At 44.0% G+C, this 26,390-nt stretch overlaps 1 protein-coding gene and 1 pseudogene across 1 annotated transcript in view; both read left to right on the top strand.

Annotated features, from left to right (window-relative positions):
* Positions 1–2,736: 2,736 nt before the first annotated feature.
* On the top strand, positions 2,737–3,355 carry LOC123938129 (annotated as a pseudogene).
* Positions 3,356–24,562: 21,207 nt separating this feature from the next.
* PDE8B (phosphodiesterase 8B) overlaps positions 24,563–26,390 on the top strand; it is a 235,757-nt gene continuing 233,929 nt past the window's right edge. Inside the window, 2 exon segments of the mRNA XM_045999160.1 lie at positions 24,563–25,160; positions 25,162–25,410. Of these exon segments, the coding sequence (XP_045855116.1) occupies positions 25,047–25,160; positions 25,162–25,410 (363 nt within the window). The 5' untranslated portion in view covers positions 24,563–25,046.

The raw sequence follows: 26,390 nt of genomic DNA, 5'->3' as shown, positions 1-26,390 counted from the left end.
AACGTGAGACAGAGACTGTAGGAGAGGTGATGAGCGTGGTGGTTACATGAATCCTGAAGCAGGTACCCGAGCTCTAATCCCCGCCCTGCCCTTACCAGCACTGTTTCCTCATCTGTAAAATGGGAAGAACAGCACTTAAACGTTAGGGTGCCAATGAAACGAGATAATATATGTAGAGCACTTGGCATATACCGGAGGATTGAAGTGATGACCTTGATTATTTGCAGCTTCAGAAGCTCTTGGAGCTGTCCAGGCACAACGTGCTGTGTCCCAGACCGCTCCCCAGGGGCACAGACCACCCAGAGGGACTGCAGCTTGAGCTCCCAGGGCTTCCCAGTAGCCTGGGAGGCACGTGTACCTTCAGAGGAAAGTAATCACGTGACCACTTGAACCCTCCCAGTAGCGCACACGGATTTAGTTCGTAGGTTCACAGCGAGATCTGTGAGCCCAAAAGGAGCACAAGAGACCATTCCTTTAAGTAGCTCTTTTTTTTTTTTAAATTTTTTTTTTAACATTTTATTTATTTATTTGACAGACAGAGATCACAAGTAGGCAGAGACATAGAGAGAGAGAGAGAGGAAGCAGGCTCCCTGCCAAGCAGAGAGCCCGACGCGGGGCTCGATCCCAGGACCCTGAGACCATGACCCGAGCTGAAGGCAGAGGCTTTAACCCACTGAGCCACCCAGGCGCCCCATCCTTTAAGTAGCTCTTTAACCCACTGAGCCACTCAGGTGCCCCTAAGTAGCTCTTTAAATTATCCTCCCCATTTCAGTTGAGGCAGCTAGGGCTGGCAGTTAAAGCAGGACGTAAAAGCAGCACTTCGGTTTTTCTGAGATGTTCCCTGTCCCATTCTAATGTTCCCAGAATCAGGGTGTGCTTTCAGTCGGTGGGGCCTGAGAGCTGGGCCTGGAACCTTTTCCCGCTAATGGGCGGGGAAGGACGGCTGCTGGCTTTCCGTCTGACAGCATCTTCCGCTTGGAAACAGAAGGAGTTAAGATACGTGCGGATTGCCCTACACCTGGGCTGGATGATCTGTCTTGATTACTGGGAAACTCTAGATTCCTGGGCCTGTCGCAGGAGTAGGAGAGCTTGGAGCTGTCACGGGGCCCTGGGCCTGCAGTTCTGGAGCAATAGACAAGCGGGTGGGAAACCAGGGCAGTGGCTTTTCTGGGCCGGCAGGGGGCCAGGCACCTCATCCGAGGTGTGCATCCGCCATGTGGTGTGGGGAGGTCAAGACTCTGCACCGTGAGTAGCCGCTGGCCTTCCTGCAAGACAGCAGACGCGGGGCGCCTGGGTGGCTCAGTGGATTAAGCCGCTGCCTTCGGCTCAGGTCATGATCTCAGGGTCCTGGGATCGAGCCCCGCATCGGGCTCTCTGCTCCGCAGGGAGCCTGCTTCCTCCTCTCTCTCTCTGCCTGCCTCTCTGCCTACTTGTGGTCTCTCTCTGTCAAATAAATAAATAAAAATCTTAAAAAAAAAAAAAAAAAGACAGCAGACGCTGCCCTGTTGTGTTTCCCGTCGTGCTTCCTACTCTAAAACCAAGTAATGGCAGCGTTGGATTAAAGCCGGGAGTGTGTCGATTACCAGTCTAAATCTGTGACCACCATATCCCCAGGGTAGGGCAGGGGAGGGTATGGCACCAGATAAGTTGTCGTCCCCTCTCCCCCGCCCCAGGCAGTAGTTGCCATCCCCAGGGGATGTATTTACTCAGTTTTCACTTTTGATATTTTCAACTTTTCAGTGGACGTGGGTGCCCTGCTGTCAACCCGTGGATTGAGTTTGATTGCTGATTAAAATGACTTCAGAAAGGTTACACGGTGATTCAGCACCGAAACAAAAAAGTTACTGTTTACACAGTTACAAAGAGAGTCAAGGAAATAGAGAATGGGACATAAATTTGATATTGATAGAACAAATATTTGTCATTGGAGGATGATGCAATTTCAGCTTTGTTTCGTTTGTTTTTGCAAAGTAGCAGCCAAGGGTGTTGGATGAAGAAAAGATACCCACAAGTACATAAAGCTAGATTTATGCTTTGTTATTGAGATGCGTGCAGAAGGATTACCTATCACATGTCGAGTAACTAAACTGAAGGCAGGAGAAATTGCCTAATCCGTCAACATAGGTGAGAAAACTCAGAGCTGTGAGTGGCTAGTGGGACCAGTTTGTGCCTCTTACAGGGCTGGTATTAGACCATTAAGTCATAGTTTAATGGGCTGCAGGTTTTTCTTAGTGGTACACAAAGTGATGGTGTTTTATGTAATCAGTGGTGTCTTAATTTGGAGAGATGTGGCAGAAGTGACAAAGAAGAGACCGGGATCTAGGTCCCTTACCTGCAAAAGGGGCACATCCCTGACCCAGGTGTTATCTGACCCAGCATCCAGACTGGTGACATAGGTCACGTGACCCAGAGTGTGCATGCCTCCTTAGGAGTGAGGAGGCTAAGGTGCAAAATTTAAGGAGGCCCCCAAGTGCAAGGTCAGAATGTGAGAGTGAGGACCTACTTAAACGTTGTGGCTTAGGGGTGCCTGGATGGCTTCAGCTCAGGTCATGATCTCAGGGTCCTGGGCTTGAGCCCTGCATTGGGCTCCCTGCTTGGTGGGGAGCCTGCTTCTCCCTCTCCCTCTGCCCCATACTTGTGCTTTCTCACTCTCTATCTCAAATAAATAAAAATAAAAACACATCTTTAAAAAATATTGGGGCTGGATTCTGGAAGAAACAAGAGTATAACGTGAACATGGGGAAGCAAAAGAAAGCAAGGAAGTATGCGACTATGAAGCGAATGCTTAGTCTCTGAGATCAGAAGCTTAAAGAAAAGGACAGATTAAAACCTAAAAAAAAAAAAAAAAAAAAAAGAAAGAAAAGAAAAGGAAGATCCCAGTGCACTCAAGGAAAGAGAAGTCCCCCAACATCCTTCCTGCTTATTCTTCCAATATAACACACAGTTGGGCCCACCTTACCACATCCTGGTTGATACCAACTTTATCAACTTTTCCATTAAAGCCAAACTTGACTTAGTACAGTCAATGATGGACTGTCTTTATGCCAAGTGTATCCCTTGTATAACTGACTGTGTAATGGCTGAAATTGAGAAACTGGGGCAGAAGTATCGAGTGGCTCTAAGGATTGCCAAGGATCCAAGATTTGAACAATTACCATGCACACACAAAGGAACCTATGCAGATGACTGCTTAGTGCAGAGAGTAACTCAGCACAAGTGTTACATTGTGGCCACAGTTGACTGAGACCTTAAACAAAGGATGGGGAAGATCCCTGGAGTTCCCATCATGTACATTTCTAACCATAGGTACAATATTGAGCGGATGCCAGATGATTATGGAGCCTCGCAGTTCTGATTCTTAAAACATAGAGTTCCTCTGCCTTCCTTTACCAACTCTTTCTGTTGCCGGTTCATATTAGCAACATGCTATAGCATGAATTATTCTTCTTACCCTTTTCCTGTTATGAGCTGAGTATGGTTAAATACACTCACTTTTTGGTATTGTTTTGAAACTTGATATTTTGTATCATTTTAAATATTGCATTTTTTAAATAAATCATATGATTGCTCATTAAAAAATATTGGGGGAGGGCACAGACTGCATGGAGCACTGGGTGTGGTGCAAAAACAATGAACAATGTTATGCTGAAAATAAACAAATAAAAAAAAATATTGGGGCTTACCTGATTTGCTTGCCTTACCAGAGTACCCCCAGGTTTTGACTTTTGAATCAGTTTCTAAATGACTAAGAAAATTAAACTGAGATGCAAGTGGATGAAAGTGCAATCATCTAACACACATGGCCAGACAGTATTCTCCAGTGTCAATATTACTCCTCCTGGATGAGATCTATAAAGATTATTACTGAGAAAGAGATTGGGACATTGTGAGGAAAGTGACCTAATAAGTGTACTAACACACCGCATGCATTCTTTCTAATTGTACATCTGTACAATTAGCCATGGCTGATTAAACAATAGAAAAACAAGTGATTTTTCTAGGTTTTTAGGATCTGTTTTCTAGTTCCTCTTAGTGATTTTTAAAAGAAAGTTCAAGACCATCTTCCTTGCAGTGGACTGGAATATAAAGAGGAAATTAAATTTCTTAGGTAGCTTTCATTAAATACTCTGTTTCAAAATCAGCAGAGAAGGTCCTCTTAGTAACCTAAGAGTGTTTTGGAAGGTTGAGGGGTTCTAGATCCTGTCCTGGCTGATGATGGATGATATTCACAAGATTGAGATACATAATATTGACAAACGGTTTACTACGAGCAGTTTTGTCAAAGGGCCCACTGGACACCAATTCTGCCTGAAGAGCATTATTCTGCAACATACATTTTCATGTTTCAAAGAGGAAGAACCTAGCTTTACCCCAGAATAGCATTTTCAGAGGGACAATGGCCATTGAAGTATTTTCACCATCAGTGAGCAGGCTTTCCTCTTTAAGGAAGAGCATTTACCATCTTTTAATATGGCACACACTGGAGTTCTCAATGTGCTGTCACTCCTGGTGGGAATAAATTCGATCTGAAAGGCTATAGCTCACCCACTGGTCTCTGCAGCCGCGGAAAAGATCCTGTGGCTTTAGGAACTGCACGAGAGTAAAATAAGCAAGAAGGTGGGAGAAGATGGTGGAAGGAGTAGAGGGGTTTAAAGCAGTGTATCCCAATCCTGGGGCATCGCAGCACACAGAGGACCCTAGCAATGTTGTCTGAAATGCTAGAGTCAGTGAGCAAGACTCTGGGGTTGCTCAAGACCCTGCATGGGGGGCCTGAGGGCTGAGAGAATATCTTGTCATGCTGTACCAGGTTGGTCAGTCCACTGGTGAGAAGCCCTGGTGGAGAGTGTAGCTCTCAGGAGGAGGGAGGAAGGGACAGAGCTCAGAGACCACCGAATCATGGGTCCCTGCCTGCTTTTCATACCTAGATGGCCTCTAGCCCTGGCCTGGGGGTAGCTGGCCTTCCTGGTCCTTCCCTAAGCCCTATGTTTAGGGGCACATGCTTGGTCGGCAGGCCTTTTCTCTGTCTCTGTCCATGCAAGCTTGGGAGGTCAGTCAGAGCTGTGAGCATCATCAGGAGGGCACAGACAGCGAGGATGGTCACTTCTTCTCTGTAACTTCTCATCTGTGGGGAGAGGGCAAAGAAGGAAAATTAGAGAGAAAGAAGGTCAGCTGGCCATATGCGCCTGGGAGAGAGAGCGCTAGGGAGAAACTAGGGAAAGATAGGGAGAAAGGTAAAGCAGGAAGAGGCGTTCAGGACTCCCCAGGATGGGATGGGGAATGTTTATTTAGTAAATTGGGTGGCCAGAGAAGGCCTCCCTGGGAAAGGGAACATTCAAGCCGAAGCCTGAAGGAAGTAGGGAATGAACCATGTAGCTGGCTGGAAAGTACTTTCCAAGCAGGAGGAATAGCTGATGCAAAGGCCCCACGTGTCCAAAGAGTGTTTTGGAAGATTGTCCAAAAGGTCAAGGTGCAGCAAGGAGGCTAGTGTGGCAAGGAGCACATGAGTAAGGGGAGGACAGTAGAGACTGATGTTGGGAGGTCATGGAGGCCAGACAGCTGAGGCCTTGTCTGCTCTAAAGACCTAGCGAGATGGGAGTGATGGAATCTGACTTAAGGTGTGGGCAGGTCACTATTGCCGCAGCCATGCTGAGAAGAGCCTGAAGGCAGTCAAGATGAAGTTAGGGCATCTGCTGGGAGGCATCACAGTAATCCAGGTGAGAGATGGGCTGGCCAAGCCCAACGTGATAGCAGTGAAGTTGGTGAATGATGGTCAGATTCTGGTTTAAGTTTTAAATGGAATTAACAGGATTTGTAGACAGATGTGACATGGGGTGAGAAAGACTCTAGGATAACTTTAGAATATCTCTCAGACCCCTCGCAGCACTAACATGGTGTCAGGGTTTTTTTGTTTTTGTTTTTGTTTTTTTTTAAAGATTTTTGTTTATTTATTTGACCGAGAGACACAGCAAGAGGGAACACAAGCAGGGGGAGTGGGAGAGGGAGAAGCAGGCTTCCCACCAAGCAGGGAGCCTGATGCAGGGCTTGATCCCAGGACCCCGGGATCATGACCTAATCCAAAGGCAGACGTTCAACGACCAAGCCAGCCAGGCGCCCTGTAGTGTCAGTTTTTGTCATCTGTCTTTGGTCCTTGCCACCTGGCCCCTGTCCTTTTGTACTCAAATGAATTCTTCATGAATCAAATCTGACGATCAGGGCTGATATTGGGAGTGACCACAGTCTGGCTTAGTTCTTGACCCCTGGCTTTCCTGGTAGAGAAACCTTTCAAGGGAGATACAAGGCCAGACATTGACTGTGACAGCTCTTCTCAATAAGCCAAGGTCAGAATAAAGGTTTACCTCCCCTTAGAAGTCTTTCTTTATAACCAGATTTGAATTCCCCTAAGGTAGATTTAAAGGAGAAGGATGCATCATAGTTTGGCAGTTAAAAATTACTGCTCTTGATAACTGAACCATAATTAGTGGAGAGATGAGAACCAATGGAATCATTGGTTGCAGAAATTCATCTAATAAATGAGATGGTAGAGAAAAAACAGAGAAAAGCCCGTAATGCATGGTTTTGGTGCCAGTGCCCGGTGAGACTCAATGAAAAGTCAAGAGAAAGCAATGCTTTCAGCAATATCAAATCTGACACACAACTGGGATGTGACCAAGAAGCTGCTACCATCTTCTTCCACTTGCTGGACCCCCAAAATATCTGTCTTGTTTTAGTTTTTGCTGTTACAGGCCTAAAAGTTGTGTTCCCATCATCCCTTGGAGGCTAAATGTAAACCAGCTATCCGAAATGTTGGCCACCTATTGGTGAAGACCTTTTATGGAATTAAAACAACTGCTGATCTCTCAACATGTATTCTAGAAAAGCTCCAGTGGGCTAAAGATATAATAGGCCCTAGAATAATATGGAGTTAGTAAGGAATGATGAGTTTATTATTGACTTGGGCTTGACGCTAAGGATGTCACTGTGCTCAGGCTGCCATAACAAAATATAGCGGGCTGGGTGGCTGAAACATAGCTGTCACTTTTCTCACTATTCTGAAAGCTAGAAGCCCAAGATCAAGGTACCTTGAGGACTGCTTTCTGTGAGACCTCTTTTCATGGCCTGTGGATGGCTGCCTTCTCACTGTGTCCTCACATGGAGTCTTCTCTGTGTGCTTGTAGAGAACTCAGTGGTACCTTCCTCTTTTTATAAGGACATCTGTCCTGTTGGACCTTATGGCCACATTTAACCTTAATTATCTCCCTAAGGATCCCATCTCCAAATATAGTCACATTGGAGGTTAAGGATTTAACCTAAGAATTTTAGAGGACACATTTCAGGTCATAACATCAGGCACATGCTGCAAATTAAGAAAATAAACCTGTATTGAGATATTATTTATATACAATTAAACATACACCTTAAAATTTTTTATTTTAATTCCAGTGTGGTTAACACACAGTATTATATTTCTTTCAGGGGTACAATATAGTGGTTTAACAATCCCACACATCAGCCAGTACTCATCACAAGTGCAAGTGCACGCCTTAATCCCGGTCACCTGTTTCACCATCCCTCCACCCACCTCCCCTCTGGTAACCATCAGTTTGTTCTCTGTAGTTAAGAGTCTGTTTCTTGGTTTGTTTCTTTCTCTCTTTTTTCCTTTGCTCATTTGTTTTGTTTTTTTAAATTCCACATATGAATGAAATCATATGGTATTTGCCTTTCTCTGACTTACTGCACCTGGCATAATACTCTTCAGCTCCATCCATGTCGGTGCAAATGGCAAGATTTCATTTTTTTTTATGGCTGAATAATATGCCATTGTATTTATACACGCACACACCACATTTTCTTTTCTTTTCTTTTTTTAAGATTATTTATTTATTTATTTGACAGATGGAGATCACAAGTAGGCAGAGAAACAGGCAGAGAGAGGAGGAAGCAGGCTCCCTGCTGAGCAGAGAGCCCGATGTGGGGCTCGATCCCAGGACCGTGGGATCATGACCCTAGCTGAAGGCAGAGGCTTTAACCCACTGAGCCACCCAGGCGCCCCACACCGCATTTTCTTTATCCATTGATCAGTGGATGGACATTTGGGTGCTTCCAGAATTTTGCTGTTGTAAATAATGCTACTATAAACAAAGGGGGTGCATGTATCACTTTGAATTAGTGTTTTTGTATCCTTTTGGTAAATATTCAGTGGTGCAATTGCTGGATCATAGGGTAGTTCTATTTTTAACTTTTTGAGGAACCTCCATATAGTTTTTCACAATGGCTGCACCAATTTGCTTTCCCACCAGCAAAGCAAGAGGGTTCCTTTTTCTCCACATCCTGACCAACACCAGTTGTTTCTTGTGGTGTTGGGTTAAGCCATTCAGACCGGTGTGAGGTGGTATCTCATTGTAGTTTTGGTTTGTATTTCCCTGATGATGAGAGATGTTAAGCATGTTTTCGTGTGTCCGTTGGCCATCTGGATGTCTTCTTTGGATAAATGTCTATCCATGTGCTCTGCCCATTTTAATTGGATTATTTGGTTTTTTGGGGGTGTTGAATTTTATATCTTCTTTATGTATTTTTGTTACTAACCCTTTATCAGATTGCCATTTGCAAATATCTTCACCCATTCAGTATTTTGCCTTTTAGTTTTATTGATTCTTTCCTTTGCTGCACAGAAGCTTTTTATTTTTATATAGTCCCAATAGCTCATTTTTGCTTTAATTTCCCTTGCCTCCGGAGACCTATCTAGAGAAAAGTTATTACAGCCAGTTTCAGAGAAATTACTGCCTGTGCTCTCTTCTAGGGTTTTTATGATTTCAGGTCTCACACTTAGATCTTTAATCCATTTTGTATTTATTTTGGTGTGTGCTGTATGGTTCAATTTTCCCAGCACCATTTGTTGAAGAGATTGCCTTTTTCCCGTTGCATATTCTTGCACCCTTATTGAAGATGAATTGACCGTATAATCATGGGTTTATTTCTGGGCTCTGCATTCTGTTCTGTTGATCTGTATGTCTATTTTTGTGCCACTACCATACTTTTTTGATGACTGCAGCTTCGTAGTATAATTTGAAATCTGCAGTTGTGATACTTCTAGCTTTGTTTTTCTTTTTCAAGATTTGGCTATTCAGGTTCTTCTGTGTTTCTGCCACATTTTAGGACTGTTTGTTCTAGTTCTGTGAAACATGCTGGTGGTATTTTGATAAGGATTGCATTAAATGTGTGGACTGCTTTGGGTAGTAAGGACATTTTAATCATATTTGTTCTTCCAAGTCATAAGCATGGAATATTTTTCCATTTGTTTGTATTGTCTTCAATTTCATTCATTAGAATTTTATACTTTTCACAGTATAGGTCTTTTACCTCCTTGGTTAAGTTTATTCCTAGGTATTCTGTTCTTTTTTTTTTTTTTAATATTTTATTTATTTGACAGAGAGAAATCACAACTAGGCAGAGAGAGAGGAGGTAGCAGGCTCCCCGCGGAGCAGAGAGCCCGATGCGGAGCTCGATCCCAGGACTCTGGGATCATGACCTGAGCCGAAGGCAGAGGCTTTAAACCACTGAGCCACCCAGGCGCCCCTATTCTGTTCTTTTTGGTACAATTATAAATGGGGTTGTTTTCTTAATTTCCTCTTTCTGCTGCTTCATTATTAGTGTAAATATACACCTTTAAACTTGCATTTTAACAAAGTATGTAATCACATTATATGTCCATGTATTTGCTACCATAGTCTAGATATAGAACAGTTCTATCGCCCTGCCCTTGTGCTCCTTTCCAGTCCATTTTCAGCCCCTACCATAGTCCCTAAGTAGCCACTAATCTTTTTATTCCAGTAGACTGGATTTCTCTTTTTTAGAGTTTCATATCAGTGAAGTCATACATGTAGGCTTTTTTGTCTGTCTTCTTCTACCTACTTTAATGATTTTGAGATTTCTCCCTATTGCTTTTTGTATTAGTAGTTTGATACATTTTACTATTTTTGCGTAGTAGATCATTTTATGGATGTATCACAATGTATTTATTCACCTACTAGTGCCATTTGGCTTGTTTCCAGTTTGGGGCTGTATTTAAAAAGCTGCTATGGACAAATTTGGGGGCATACGTTTTCATTGCTCTGGGGTGAATGCCTAGAAGGCCTAGAATGAAATTTCATGGTTGTATGGTAAGTGTATGTTTAAAAAGAAATTGTCAGACTGTTTTCCAGGAGTGATTGTACTAATTTACATTTCCATCAGCAATGTATGAAAGTACTAGTTGCTCAACATCCCTGTTAGCTAACCTGATATAGTCAGTGTTTTGCATTTTAGCCATTTTAGTGGATGTGTAGTGATATCTCATTGCGGTTTTATTTGCAATTCACTGATAACTAATGATGTGCATTTTTTCATGTGCTTTCTAGTCCTTTTATTGTCTTATAAAGCATGAAGCATCTATTCCAAATTTTTGACCCATTTTTATTTTTTGTTAGTATTTTTAAAGATTTTATTTATTTATTTGTCAGAGAGAGAGAGCATAAGTGGGGGGAGTAGTAGGTACAGGGAGAAGCAGGCTCCCTGCTGAACAAGGAGCCCAATGCAAGACTGGAACCCAGGACCCTGGGGTCATGACTTGAGCCAAAGGCAGATGCTTAACCAACTGAGCCGCCCAGGCCTCCCTTAACCCATTTTTTAAAAAGAATTGATTACTTATTTATTTGACAGAGAGAGCATGAGAGAGAACATGAGCAGGGGTGGGGTGGGAAGGGAGTGAGGGAGAGGGAGAAGGCTACTCTCTGCTGAGAAAGAAGCCCAAAATGGGGCTCTATCCCAGGGTCCTGGGGTCATGACCTGAGCCAAAGGCAGACGCTTAACTGACTGAGTCACCCAGGTGCCCCTTGACCTAATTTTTAACTGAGTTGTCTTCTGATTATTGACTGTAAGACTTCTTCATGTATTCTGGATATAAGTCTTTGGTTATATTGTATTTTTCCCAGTCTGTGGCTTGCCTCTTTGTTTTCTTAAAATTATCTTTAAAGGACAAAACTTTAAAAGTTTGATGAATTCCAATCCACCAATTTTTTTCTTTTAAGATTCATGTCTTTTACCTTCTTTCTAGGAAATCTTGGCCTACTTCAAGTTCATAAAGATTATCTCCTTAGTTTACCTTCAGAAGTCTTTTTGTTTTAGGCCCTTAAATTCTGTGATCCATTTCAAGTTATATTTGTGTATGGCAAGACATAAGGGCTGAGGGTTGTTTGTTTTGTTTGTGTAGTATGGATTCTAGTCATTCCACCACCATTTGTTGAAGAAACTATATTTTCTCCGTTGAATTATCTTAGCACTTTGATCAAGAATTAATTGACCCTAAAATTCTGAGTTTGTGTCTGGACACTCTTCTATTCCACTCATCTGTCTATTCCTTTGTGTATGATGTAAGAATCTTATATTATACTTCTGTGTACTTCCTCCCATCCTTTGTGTTATTTTGGCATTCATTTTACCTCTACATATTTTATAAATACCACAATACAGGGGTGCCTTCGTAGCTCAGTCAGCTGAGCATCCAACTCTTGGCTTCAGCTCAAGTCCTGATCTCAGGGTTGTGAGATTGAGCCTTGTGTCACACTCCACACTGGGTGTGGAAACTGCTTTGAATTCTCTCTCTCCCTCTGCCCATCCCCCTCTTTAAAAACAAAACAAAACAAAAAACCATAATACATTGTTATTATTTTTGCTATGAAGTTATCTTTTAAAAGCAATAAAAATAAGAAAAAAGTCTCTCTATATACCTTCGTATTTACCATTTTAATGCTTTTCATTTATCTGCATATAGTTACATCACTGACTTATATCATTTTCCTTCTACCTGAAGCATTTTTAGAATTTTTCTTGTAATGAATGATTGCTAATGGTAAATTCTCTCACTTGTTGTTTGCCTGGGAAAGCCTTCATTTACTTTCATTTTTTTGAAAGCTATTTTTCCTGCATATAGGATGACAGTTTCATCGTATAGTACTTTATATTCTGGCTTTCATAGTTTTTTTTTTCCTAAAGATTTTATTTATTTGAGAGAGGTGAGAGAGAGAGCAACAGAGGGAGCACGAGTGTGCAGTGGGGGAAGGGTGGAAGGAGAGGGAGAAGAGGCTCCCTGCTAAGAAAGGAGCCCAATGTGGGGCTCGAACCCAGGAACCCAGGGTCATGACCTGAGGTGAAGGTAGACATTTAACTTTCTGAGCCACCCAGGTGCCCCTGGTAAAGTCTGGCACTCTTATCTCTCTACTTACTATGTCCTTTTTCTCTGGATCCTTTTAAGATTTTCTTTTTATCAGTGGTTTCAGAAAGTCTATTCTATTGTGTCTTGGTGTGGTACACTTTTGGTTTTTCCTGCTAGAGGTTTGCTGAATTTCTTAGATTTGTGCATCACTGAGGCTCTGTTAATTTTCTTTTAGCTTTTTTCCCTCTTTACTTTAATTTGAATAGTTAGAATTAACATGTCTTCTAGTTCACCAGTCTTTTCTTTTTCAATGTCTAATATGCTCTTACTCCTAGTCAGTGACTATTTCACTTCAGAACTTGTCTTTTTAATTGCTAGAGGCTCAGTGAAAAAATCTTCCATTTCTCCTCTCACAGTGCTTATGTTTTCCTTTCAATACTTGGATAATGGTTATTGTTCTTACCTGCTAATTCTCTTATGTCTGCTTCCACTTACTGATCTTTCACTGGATTTTTGTTCATATTTTTCTGTGTGTTGGCATACCGGGCAATTTTGAATGTATGCTAGACATTTCGAATGTTACATTGTTGTGTTTCGATACTGTTTTCTTTGAAGAATGTTAGATTATGTTCTGGGAGACAACTAAGTTAACTTTGGTTCAGTGTGATCCTTTCAAGGCCTATTTTTAAACTTCTTAAGGTAGGTCTGGAGTAGTCTTTTCTCCAAGTGTTCTTTAGCCTTACTCTTAGGGCATGACCCACTGGGTTCTTGACCAAACGCCTGAGCGACAACAAGAACTCTCCATTCTGACTGGTGAGAACTTGATGGCTCTTAATTCATTGTGAGCCCTGTGAATTGTTCAGTTTATAGCTTTCCAGTCACTCTCTTCCTGGTGTGTGGAATTTCACCCTATTCATGCATGTCTTAGTATTTAGTAAACTTCCACGTGCTCCTCAGAGTGCCTTGTCTATGGAGCTTCCTTTTCTGAAACTCTGCCCTACAAACTCTAGCCATGGAAGCCTTTCCAGACTCTGATTTCTGTCACTGAGACACAGTGAAAGCCCTGGACTCTGCCTGGGATTTCTTCCCTGCCTGGGAATGTGCCTTCAGAGTGAAAGCTGAGAGTGAAACCTGAGGAAATACTTTCTGTCTCATCTGTTTCTCTTCTTTCAGGGTTGACAGTCCTGAGTCACCTATTGTCCAATGTCTGAAAATAGTTGTTTCATATATTTTATCGGATTTTCTAGTTGTTGGTGGAAGAAGGTAAATTTTGGTCCCTGTTTCTTCATCATGGCCAGAAATAAGTCCATTCTACAAATACTTATTCATCATCCTACACAAAAGTTGCCATCCTAAAATGTTATTCAGTTTGCAGATATAATCTGAGAAGTTTTGTGTCCTTTTTTCTCCTTCCATAATTAAAAAAAATAAACTATAGATTTTCAAATAATTATAAAGAACTTCAGTGCATTGTTTATTTATTTTTTTAAAGATTTTATTTATATTTGACAGACAGAGATCACAAGTAGGCAGAGAGGCAGGCAGAGAGAGAGGAAGGGAAGCAGGCTCCCTGCTGAGCAGAGAGCCCGATGCCACGGGGGCTCAATCCCAGAACCCTGGGATCATGATGTAAGCCAAAGGCAGAGGCTTTAACCCACTGAGCCACCCAGGCACCCCCATTGTTTATGTTTTATTATTGCGGAGCTGTCTGTATTCCCAGTGATTCCTGTGCCTTATTCTCTTTCCCACATACCCTCTCCAAGTGGGACTCATATGATTTTTTGATATAGTATTTAGTTTCTGAAATGTCTCTCGGACCTTTTCCCAGGGAATTTCTAAGCCCCTCATGGCTGGAGTTCTAAGAATGACTATTCAAGGCTTGCTTTTTCTATTTTCCAAGAATGGAGATGACTTATAGATGTGGCATTTCTAACTAATTATTGTATATGTTTTACATTCACTGTCCATACAAGAGAAACAGAAGATATTAAATGTATAATTAATGGGGATATTTATGCCATCTGAATTGTACTGGGCTATGAACTTCTCATAGAACTTTCTGCAGTTGAGTGGTTAACATGCCTTTAAATGTTTGGACTTTGTGGCTGGGCTCCAGCTTTCAAAAAAGTGTTAAGAGAAGGAAGTCTTAAATATTGACTTAATTTCTTAATTTAATAACAAGATACAATTTTTTTTTTAAAGACAACAAGAGACAATTCCTATACTACCTTTCTCCTAGCGTGTCATTTTTATTTCTAAAATCTAGGGAGGTTTTTTTTTTTTTTCCTTTTAAAGCTGATATTTATGTTGGTGATTTTTTAAAATCCCCCATTAAGAAGGATCTGAACCTAATCTTCTAGATCTCTGTGAGAAATGCCGTATATAGAGACTTAGCCATATATATATTTTTAAAGGGTTATGTAGGATTTCTATAACCTATAAAATTTTGATGGCTCCTTGCTCAGGAGAAAGCAAGTGATTATTCAACCATGCTAGCTGGGAGTTCAGGTTAATATAAACAGAGAGGAGATGTTGAGCGATTTTATATCCAAAGGGTAAAGGAAGAGAAGCATATGGAGATAGATCATATATATAGAAATTTTATACAAAGGTAGAGCATGTAAAGTATAAGACTGTTACATAATCTTCCACCCAAGTGGTAGACATTACTATTATTATTATTATCCAACCAATGTTCTGAAAATAATTTTATCTGCTTAGTGTCCTTACAGTGGAATGAATTCATACTCTCTCCCTTCCCCCACTCCCAGCCCGTGCTTCCTGAAACTTTATTTAGTGCTCCTAAAAGTTAGTGGGATTTGTCATCCTCAGCTTGAACAGTGTGTATTAAGAAAAGGAAAATCATTCTACTGAAAATTACGTAGTTCTGCTAGTGTATATTTAGACATTCAGTTTACTTCTATAAGTAACCCCCCACTCCCCACCCCCATGTCTCAGGGAGAGTGAAGACTATTGAAAACATGTCCTTAAAAGTCCCTGCCTCCGAGGGAAATCCTTGAGATCTACAACCTTACCGTTCTTATAAATTTGTGGATGATAGTGCATTGTGACATTCCTTTGTGTAACGAACATCCATGTTCAAGCACAAGTTATATTATGCCTCAGAAAATAAAACATCAAAGGTGAGGGGATTTCTTGGTCATTGCTTTTGTTTTTCAGTATCTTACTTTGCACTGGTTTTCAAAGTTGACCTGGGATGAGTAGCATCAACATCATTTGGGATCTAGTTAGAAATGTAAATTCTCAGGCCCTGTCATCTATATTGTAGATCATTCTGATGTATGCTAAAGTTTAACAGCTGCTGATATGGAGAACCCCAGAAAGTCTCCTATATCTAACTTAATTTATTATAAGCCACATCATCTGAGGTATGAAGATGTAATCAGTCATGTCCCCAGCTACTGTTGCCTTGGAGATGTTTAATGGTGTAACACGGGAAGTGCCATGCTGCTAAGCAAATGTCAAACTCTGAGAAGGAAGAGACTTTCTGCCAAAAGCCTCCTAGAACACCTCCTTTCACAGTCCTAGCAGCCAAAGGGAGAGGATTAAGACATCAGAACCTCAGAAGGTGCTAATGCAGGCCCCTCCGGCTGAGCAGCAGCCTTGAGGCACCTTTAACTAGTTAAGAAGTAACATCCCAGGGCTCAAAAGCTGTCCTTGAAACGGAAGTATCAAAAGACTGAATGTAGCAATCTGGACATGAAGGAAGAGATTCCTATCCCTATGTGGACCATGCGGTAGGGAAGCCCAGGGAAGCCTTGACAAAGAGACTTTTTCTTAGCCACACTGAGAAAGAGGGGGGCACGCCCTAGTTAGTGTGGAGGACCTACAGGTGGACAAATATGTCATCTGCATAAAGTCCATGATTCATTCAACAGGTACTGAGCCCATGCTGTGTCTGGATCTGAGCGCTAGGGACCCAGCAGTGAACACAGAAGAGGATCCAGGCCTCATGTTCCTCATGTTCCCGCTGTGTTCTGGCGATGGCAAAATGTCAGTGGTGGTGTTTGGTGGATACTTTCTCATTTCTAGACTCGGGATTCTGGGCCTCAGAGAGTGCAAATCCTGGTAGAGAATCCCTCTTATAAACAAGACTTGTTTTTCCTGGGAGTGCTCCCCATTCTAGTATGTACATTGATATACAAGCTGGAAATTTTGGAATTGGTTTTGATACCACTGGCTTCCTGGCCCCTCGACGAGTCAGCACCTCATCCCAGGGATTCGTTTTCAGGAAGGTATCTGTAATTTCCCTTCTTTTCCATCCTTAAAATTCCATCAACTCGATGTCTTGGTATTAGTCTGCTCAGCCTACCGTAACAAAGTACCATGGACTGGGTGGTTTAAACAACAGAAATATATTTTCTCACAGTTCTGGAGCAGATGGTGCCTTTTCATTGTGTCCTCACATGGCCTTTTCTGGGTGTGTGTGTTTAGAGAGAGAGCATGCGCCGTTTGGGGGGAGAGAGAGCGCGCACGCAAGCGCGAGCTCCAGAGCAGGAGCGAGCTCTGGTGTCTTTTCCTCTTCCTGTAAGGACACCAATTCTACTGGATTAGGGTCTCACCCTTATGACCTCATTTAACCTTAATTACCTTCTTAAAGGCCCCATCTCCAAATACAGTTATAGTGCAGGTCAGGGCCCTCCATGCAAATTGGTGGTGGCGGCGGCGGGGAGGAGACATGCTGCAGTTCATACCAGTCCTTATTACGTCATCCCTGGCTCATTATAGCTCCCTGTTCACCCCCATCCTGACTCCCTTCACCACTTCTCGAATATGCAACCAGACTCACTCGAGTGAAATAGCACTTTTAATGTACAGTGATTCCTAATAACTAGGATTTTACCAAACTCCTTGATCTGGTGTTTGATTCCCAGAATCAGGTGGTCATAGCCTACCCTGGTCATAGCCAAAATAATGCTCTGCTCTTCTCCCGCACCACACACCTTTTGAATAATCTGCTTTATTGTTCTGTGAGCATTCGGTGTGTGTTTGCTCCCACTTCTAGGTCTTCGCTCACATTATCCTTTCTGGAATGTCCTCTTTTCCACTTATTCAAATCCTGCCCTTTCTTCCAAGTCTCATACTCCGTCGCCTCACCATCACTTCCACCCACAGTGATCTTTCTCTCTGGGCTTGGATTATTTTTTTCAAAGCAAGTGTGAACACATTCTTCTGTGTGTATGTCTGTGTTCATCATGCAACTGAGAGCAAGTGCTGAGACTGTTACTTCTGTGTGCCCCTCACAGTGCCTGGTTACAGGGGTGGGTACTCAAACAGTGTTCTCATTGTGGATGGGTGGATGGATGGATGAAAAAGAGTGATACTCCTTTGACAAGGTTTTCTGAGAATTTTAATTTACCTGTTGTCTCCGCTGAGAAAAGGTCCATAACCCCATCCCAGTCTCTCTCTCTTTCACAGCAATGCATTTTAGATCTCTGTATAACCTTCACCACTGTTTGTCATTCCAACTTCTATAACCTTCTAAACTCCATAGATGTAAGAGACTGTTTCTGTCTTGTTCCCCAAGTCCCCAGTTACTGTCTGATGCATGGTAGCCACTCAGTGAATATTTGCTGAATGAAAAAAAATTTGCTGAATGAATGAATCAAAGAATGAATGACTTTGGCCTCACCTTGTGGAATGAAATATTTTGGATCAGATGGTATGCCTAGCAAAAGACATGCAGGCAGAGGAGGACCTGCTTAGAAACTTGACCATTTTTCTTACCCATGAGGCATTCAGGAAATTGTACACTAATGTAGAATCGAATGTGTTTTGCTTTATATATTGTATACCTTAAGCCAGATTGAATTGATGGATTAGTAAATTAATAATTTGTACCTGACTTTGAATACCCCAAAACACAAAGTGCTATATGAGTATTTATGAAGCCATGCAGTGTACTGTTTTTTTTTAAATTTTTTTATTTAATTTTTTTTGTACATTTTTTTAAAGATTTTTTTTTAAAATTTTATTTAACAGACAGAGATTACAAGTAGGCAGAGAGGCTGGCAGAGAGAGAGAGGAGGAAGCAGGCTCCCCGCTGAGCAGAGAGCCCGATGCGGGGCTCGATCCCAGGACCCTGGGATCATGACCTGAGCCAAAGGCAGAGGCTTTAACCCACTGAGCCACCCAGGCACCCCCAGTGTACTGTTTTTAAAAAGCCAACATTTAATCACTTGACAAACACAAATTGATTGTGTATGACGGTGGATTTGTCCTATAAATCTAGATTTTTCACATTGGGAAAGTTTCCTTACAAATGGTAGTTTCCTACAAATGGTAGAACTTATGCGTAGGAGTATCAGGATCTTCCATCTTTTGTCTCCTTCTTCCCTTTCTACTTTTACCATCCCCACCTCAGGAGCCACTGTCTAGTTAGCTCATCTGCCAACTGTCTTCTGGATCCACCAAAGTTAGCTCTGCCTCACTGCCTTTGCTCATGCTATTTCCCTCATATGAAAAGTCTCCTCCTAGTGGAGGTCTAGCTGTCATGGCCCTTCTCCAGCAAGCCTTGGACAGTATCAATCATTTTTGCTCTTATACTTTAACACTCACGTATTAAGCTCTGTCATTTCTTGTAAGCTCCCTTGGAGTAGGGCTATACTATGGGTTTTATTTGTATTTATTTTTAATGTCTGATACTCTTATGAAATGTATGTACAAGATTTTTGGAAGTGAGTGTTTTATCTCTCATAGCCTATTTGAGTCCAAGAGAATCCTCAAGGTGAATGGCGAGGATATTCTGGGGTCCCTCTTCAGGGTTGACCCAGTCCCTCCCAAGGTGTCCTTTTTAATGGGAAGGACAGATCACTTCTGTATTGCATGGATTCAGGGTCCAGTGCACAGTGGATTCCGTTTCGATGATGTTAACCTTCGGAAGTCGGACATAAGCTGAATCTCTTTCTACATCTTCTCTGTTAGCTGCTTCTACAACTAGCATGAGAAAACTGCCCTCGGGGCCAGTCAAAGCTTCTCCTAAATTTCATTTGGTCCATGGCCAAAGGTCCAAGAAGTGATGCACCTATAGTTAAATGTATAACTTATTTTTATTCTTTTAAAATTTTTTTTATTCCTGAAGGACCTACATCTGTACATCCAGTTGGTAGGAATGTTTCACCACAACAGTGGCTCCCTGTGTCTTTCTTTATCTTTCACTTTTTTTCTGCCTCTGTACTGTGTATCGGGCTCAGTATTTTCTTTGTAGATATGTATGCATTAAATTTCTGTCTTATTTCCCTCTATCTCTGATTCTTTATTTTTTTTCCATCTTCTGTCTTCTGTCTGAAGGACAAAAAATCAGTGGAAGTTCCTAAAAGAAAATATATTGAGCTAAATTGTTTTGAGAAGATATTAGGAAACATAATGCTTATTCATTTACATTATTTTTGTATTCAGTTTTTCAGAAAGCGAGATCTGTTAAGCTCCATTTCTTCTCTGTGTCACTGTACATCCATTTAGGAACCTTGACAGATAGATACACATCTTCCATAGTTGTAATCAATCTCCATATACCATATATTTTTAACCTAACATTATTTCATTATGCACTTAAAAAAAAAGATTTTATTTATTTATTTGACAGACAGAGATCACAAGTAGGCAGAGAGGCAGGCAGAGCGAGAGAGGGGTAAGCAGGCTCCCTGCTGAGCAGAGAGCCCAACATGGGGCTCCATCCCAGGACCCTGGGATCATGACCTGAGCCGAAGACAGAGGCTTTAACCCACTGAGCCACCCAGGCGCCCCTCATTATGCACTTTTAAACAGTGATATTCTGACATGTTAGTATAGTTTGTTGAGCCATTCCCTAAGTCTTTGATATTTGTATTATCCCCAGTTTCATTACTGCAAAGAGTGTTACAAACATCTTTGTATAAGTTATTGTTTTATTCCATTGGCTTTTTCTGATGTATATTACCAAATGGAGAATTATCAGATCAAACTGACTTTTAAAACTAAGAACATAGAACATCGAATTCTACTCATTAAAAGAAAAAAAATACCCAATTTTGAGTCATAACAGTTAAGAGAAAGGCAAAAGAGGAATAGAAAAAAATTCGTTCATTTATTCAACAAATATTTGAACTCCTACTGTGTGCTAGGCACTGTTTGAGGAATTTTGGATCCTTTAGTGAATAAGAAACCAAGAAATTCCTGCCCTAGTAGGGCCTATGTTCTAGTGGGAGAAGATAGACAATCAGCATAATAATAAATGAGCTAATTATATAATAAGCTGGAAGGTGATAAGTGCCATGAAGAAAGAAAAATAGAGCAGGCTGAGGGGAATCAGGAGTGATGGAGAGACAATGGAGGGAAGTGGGCTGTGATTTTAAACAGGAGTTACTGTGTAGGCGACATCTGAGCAGAGACTTAAGGGAGGTGAGGAAGTATGTCCTGTGATATTTGATGGAACAGAATAACAGTCAGAGGCAAGAGCCCCTGGTAATAATGTTCAGCATCCTGGAGAAGCAGCAAGGAGGCCAGTGTGGCTGATGCAGAGAGAGCCAGGGCAAGAGGGCTGAGAAAGGTCAGGCAGGGGCCACATTAGCTAGGGTTTTGTAGGCTCTTATAAGGACTGTGATTTCTACTCTAGTTCCCCAAAGGAGTCTGTGGAAAGGGTACACTGAACTTGCTTTCTTTGCTGGCAGGTGCTGGACCTGTCCTTGACCCCTGAATCCAAGTCTCTGGGATGGGTCCAGGGAACTGTTGTTATTTCTGACAAATTCTTTAGGATGATTCTGATGTGCAGTTAGGTTTGATATCACTCTTTGCGTTCAAGGATTCCACTATTCTAAATTAAAAGTAATTTAGTAAAAGGAAGTAGAAATTTCATAGCAAGTGTTGGTGATTTAGAGATTTTGGAGAGTCTCTAGGAAATTAGGGCCCCGAGGTTAAGTGACTTGCTGAGGTTATACAGCTCTAGAAGGCAGCAGTGGGTGTCGGATTCGCCCTCCTCACTCTGAGTTCAATGAACCTTCCACTGTACCAGGCTGCTACTTAACAGAGTCTCTCATTTCACTTATCAGGTGATTAGATTTCCAACAAGTTCCACCATTAAGAATGTAGTTTGAATCCAGAAGCTCTGTAAGGTTGATTGGTTGATTAAATGTTTGGTTATCTAAAGATCAATCAGAAAGCTGCTATTGTTTTAACCTTTCTGGTGAAGAGTCATGCAGAATGTATTAATCCCATTTTCTGCTTCTTTAGAGGAGTTCTGGAAGAGTCATGCCAGTTTAGAAAAATGGGAAAAGACATTAACCGTTCATGATCTTCCAGTAGCTCTGGGTCCTACTCTGAAATAAACTCTTATTTGACATCAGTATGAAACATACAGGCCATTCAGTAGACCCCAGACAGATCTGAGGTTCAGTTTTTTGAAGAAATTTCTGGTGTTATTTGCTTTGATTTGTTTCTTGGTCATTGACTGTAACTAAATCTTTTTTCCCACCTAATTTAATTTTTTTTTATACTGTTGGTTTCTCCAACCTGTTATGTAACTTGGGCCTAAATGTTATCTCCAGTGTCTGAGCTTGTACGCTTTACTGTTGTCTTGGAATGCATTGAGATTATGGCATGGGAATCAGTCTAGAAATCATGTATACAAGCAAGAACTCAGGCCGCAGAGCGAAGCTAGGGAATGATTTCAGCTCAGCCATTTCTCCTTCACTTGCACATGTTTCAGTGACCAGAACTGTGCCCACAACAGGACAGATTACACATTCCCACTGAGAACACTTGCTGGAGATGATAGGGATGCATTATTTTTTTTCCCTTTTACTAAATCAGCATTGACGGTGGGAGCTGTGTCTACGGAAGATACTGGAACTCTTGCTGCTCTGGGAATGGGTGGGAAAATGTATACCTAGTGCATTCCATCTTCTGCTGAGAGGTACTGCATTCAGGGAAAAAGGCACTGGTCCCAGTACAAAGTGTTCAATTAATATGCTAAAGCAGCTTCATACTGTTTGATAGCTACCTTGATGTTACTTACTCTTTGAAGGCTTAATCTTCTTGTCGTTCTTTTAATTTTTTTTAAATGCAGAAAGATCAGCCTGAATTGGTTTCTGGTTGACTTGTCCCTTGGTGATCCAGCCTCTAGTGTTCTCCACCAGAAGACTGCTTGTAATTTCTGTTTTATCTTCTTGTCTTCAAAAGCCTCAGCCAGTGACTAGTCCTTTTCTCCGAGTGGTTTCCTCATAGTGACCACATTCCTAGAGGAAACTCTGAAGCGGTCACTGTAGCATGACAATTAACCTGGCTCTAAGTTTCACAAAAAGCTGCCCCTGGGTGCTCCTTGAAGGATGACGGAAATGATCATATATGAGAGAATCATAGATTAGCTTTAGGAATGATTAACTCGTGATTTCACATGAATCTGGGATTGATAGGGAGAGCAGCAGTTTTGGAATTTAACTCTGATGATATTTGCTCAGATTCTGGGCAGTCCCTTGGAAGCAGAGCAGATGGCAGCCTTGAGACTTGGGCCTTTTTCAAATGAATGATTATCTCTCTTATCTGTCTTGACCATTTAATGTGGTGCTGTTATAGGCATGGGTAGAGCCAAGGAAGTATGGATTCAGGGAGCCTGGAGGGAACTGTGGAAGAGGTCATGATGCTGGGAAAGAAATACCACTCTGGCTCGGGAAGAACTGCCAGTAGACAGCCCTCAGTTCAGCTGTTGGTCTCGTAAGGGGACTGGCTCAGCTGAAGAGAGCCACCTTCTGCACAGTTGCTGAGGTGGCCTACAAGCATCCTGTGGGAATAGAAGGGCCCATCTTCTCAGGCTTACCTCAGGACAATTTTGAATCCTCACCCCAACTACAGAATCCATACACACCTCCCCACTTTAGGGAGAGCTGAGGCTTTTATTAAGACGACGCCTAGCTCAATCTCTTCCCCCAACCCTCCTCCTTCCTTTCCAGTTGTAGATTCCAAGAGAGAATAAACCTTTTTTTTTTTTTTTGCCTGCTAAACACCATCGTAGAATCAGCTTCTTGGAGAAACCTAACCTGCCCAGAAATTTTATGAGCAATTTGTCTGTCCATTAGAAATATAGCATAGACTTTTTCTGCAATAACCAAAGATGGACTTTTTCATGCCATCCAAAAAAAAAAAAAAAAAAAAAAGACAAAAAGGTGGAAGGTTGGAGTACTAAACTGAGAAAGAGAGAAACAAAGATAGAATTAGGTTAGACTAGTTCTTTCCCCTCTCTATATTTGCATTTGGGATGTGGGGTGACATCTTGCTTTTCCATAAAGGTTAGGAGCTGTCATTTGAAGTCTTCAGCCACTCTAAAAGTCGATGGTATGAAGAGAGGAAGGGAAGAAGCAAAGAAATTATTTCAAATTGAATACTTCTTTGTACTTAGCAGTATGACTCTGTGTTCTTGCCCTTGCCCTTGTAAACAACTCTAGATTGAGTCCTTTCTTAGACCACCCCATTTCTCCCCTCTGCCACTGTGGCAGCAGGCAGGAATCACTAAAAGGGCCAATGAATGAATGGCAGTGGTGTCTCACATCTCAAATCCACATTTCATATCATGGGGAGACTGAATGGCAGCCTTGCTTCTAAAGGTATCTTATTCTCCTTGAGTGAAGCTTGGCCCATGTATGCCTCACCTAGGGAGGTGAGGGAAGGCAGTTTTGAATGCCCAGCCCAGAGGGAGAGCCCTGGCCAACAGGAGGCTGGATGGGGTAGAAGTCAGGGTGAAAATTAGGTGACATCCAAGCAGGAGGTGAAAACTCTGGAGGGGAAAGCCCAGAGCACATGGACAGCTTCCTCTGTTCCTTGCATGGATCTTAGGGGAATTTGTGTGTTTAAGGGTTCCTTCCTCTGCAGGGTCTCTCATTCCGTGGCATGAACCTCCAAATGTTGAGGTTAGACATAGAATGGACTTGTGAAGACTCAGTCCTCAGACCATGTCGGGGGAAGTGATGGGTGGACTACGGAAGCTTGAGGTCTCTCCTTAATTACCTGAGTGCGCCAAGAGGAGAGCTAGTCAGTTGGGTGGGCTTGGGCTGTTGGGGAGGGGCGTCTTGGTGCTTTACTCAGGGGTGTGGTACGGTGTGTTGGTGAGGGGCGAGAGGCATATTGCAGGGCTCCCCTGGGCTGTACAGCCCTTAGGGCCGGCCTGGGGTGCGTGCCACGAAGGGCAGCGGGCGCAGAAGGGACGAGGCCTCGGACCGCGGAGGAGGAGGGCGGGCGCGGAGGCGTGGTGCCAGCTGCAGCGCGCTGGGGCCCCGGGGGCCGAGCCGAGTCATATAATCTCGCCCAGCCGAGGAGAGCTCGGGGAGCGCCAGGCGGGGCCGGGGGGCGCAGTGGGGCCCGAGCGGCAGCACTCGGAGAGGAAGGACGGTGGGAGCGAGAGCGGGAGGGGGACGGACGCGGACCGAAAGTGGGGAAGGAAGGTGCAGGCGGGCGGGCGCCCTGGCCCAGGGGCCGCGGGCGCGGGAGCCCGGCGAGGTTGAGCTGGGCGGCGGCGCGGGCCGAGCCGAGGGAGGAGGGGAAGGCGGAGGCGCGGGGAGCGTGTTTGGGGCGCCGCGGCAGGGAGGGTGGCGGCCGCCGGTGCGCGCGGGGCGCTGTGTGTGCGCGCTCTCCCGCTCGGGGAGGAAGATGGCCCAGAAGGGAAAGTTGGGGTGACGCGCGCAGCCCCCCGAGGCTCGGCTGGAGCCGCCGCGGCGAGCCCGACGGAGCGGCGGCCAGGCAGGCCGGGGGGCGCGCAGTTCGGGTGCCTCCGCGGCCGCCGAGGCGCCCGCCCCCTCACTGCAGGTGGCCGCGGGTGCCCCGGGTCCCGGCGGCCGGGGGCGCGGGCCGGCGCGCGGGGGAGCCCGGCTGAGGGATGGGCTGCGCCCCCAGCATCCACGTCTCGCAGAGCGGCGTGATCTACTGCCGGGACTCGGACGAGTCCAACTCGCCCCGCCAGACCACCAGCGTGTCGCAGGGCCCCGCGGCCCCCCCCGCACGGCCTCTTCGTCCAGACCGACGCCGCCGACGTTATTCCCCCGAGCGGCGCTTCGGGACCCCCCGGCACCGCCCGCGTCCGCAGGGCCCGCGCGGAGCTGGGTAGCGGCGGCAGCAGCAGCAGCAGCAGCAGCAGCAGCGCGGGCTCCGCAGCCCCCGCCGCGACCACCTGCAGGGGCCGGAGGCGCCACTGCTGCAGCAGCGCCGAGGCCGAGACCCAGACCAGCTACACCAGCGTCAAGGTAAACGGCTCAGGCTGGTGGGGGGCTGCCCGTCCCGTCCGGGCGGGGCCGGCATGAGTAGGGGGCTCCGGCAGAGTTGACTGGCCGTGATGCGGTTCGTTTGGGAGGTTGTCACTAAGGAGGAGTTTACTTTTCCTGTGTGGGAGCGATGCGGGCCCAGGAAATGTGAGCAGAAGAGACCCCTGGAGGGGTCCTGGGAGCTGGTTCCAGGGGACCGGTGGAGAAGGGAGCGTGGTGGGAAGCCTGTGGGCTGGCTCCGTTTCCCACTGAGGAAAGGAAGGCTGTGGTTCCCTTAACTCAGAAGGTGCGGTGGATATCATTGAGAGCCTCCGGTGGCTGACTGAATGAAATCTGAGTTCCGGGCTCGAATCCGCCTGCCTTGCAGGTGAATGGTGCAGACCCGGTGCAGGAAGGATACGGTAGTGCCTCGGGTACAGCTTTTTACCTGGGAGAGCCAGCTGCATGGAGTCTTCACCACAGGGACCGAGCGTGGGGGTTTGTGAATGAATGAGGGTGTTTATGTTGTGCGGAGAGATGTAGGAAGGGAATAGAGGAAGAGGACCAGAGTGGAACCTGTTGTTTCCTGCTTCGGGTTGGCTGCCTCCTGGACATAATTGAGGGCACCTGGCTGTGAGTTTGGAGAGCTGAGCTACCATGAGGGGCAGCGGTGTGTCCAGTGCAGTGCAGCTGAGGACGAAGATTCTGAACATACCTCTCATCTCACAGGAGAGTGGGATTTTGAGGAAGTGAGGGGGGAAGTGTTTAAATTATTAAAGCAGCCACCAGCAATTTCTTAATGACAGAAGAAAAATGATTGTGTTAATAATGCCCTCTTGTATGTTCTCAAAATACTATGAAATTGAAGAGGTTTTTCATTCTGTGAGTCTGGCCACTGGGCCTTTTATCATTGTAGCAAACAGAATGACAATGGCACATTCGATTGTGCACAGGGAAAAAAAAATACATCCTTATGACTCTGA

The sequence above is a fragment of the Meles meles genome, chromosome 3 (assembly GCF_922984935.1).
Source record: "Meles meles chromosome 3, mMelMel3.1 paternal haplotype, whole genome shotgun sequence".
NCBI lineage: Eukaryota > Metazoa > Chordata > Mammalia > Carnivora > Mustelidae > Meles > Meles meles.
Note: the sequence above shows the minus strand (reverse complement) of the source record. Positions and strands in the feature narration are given on the sequence as shown.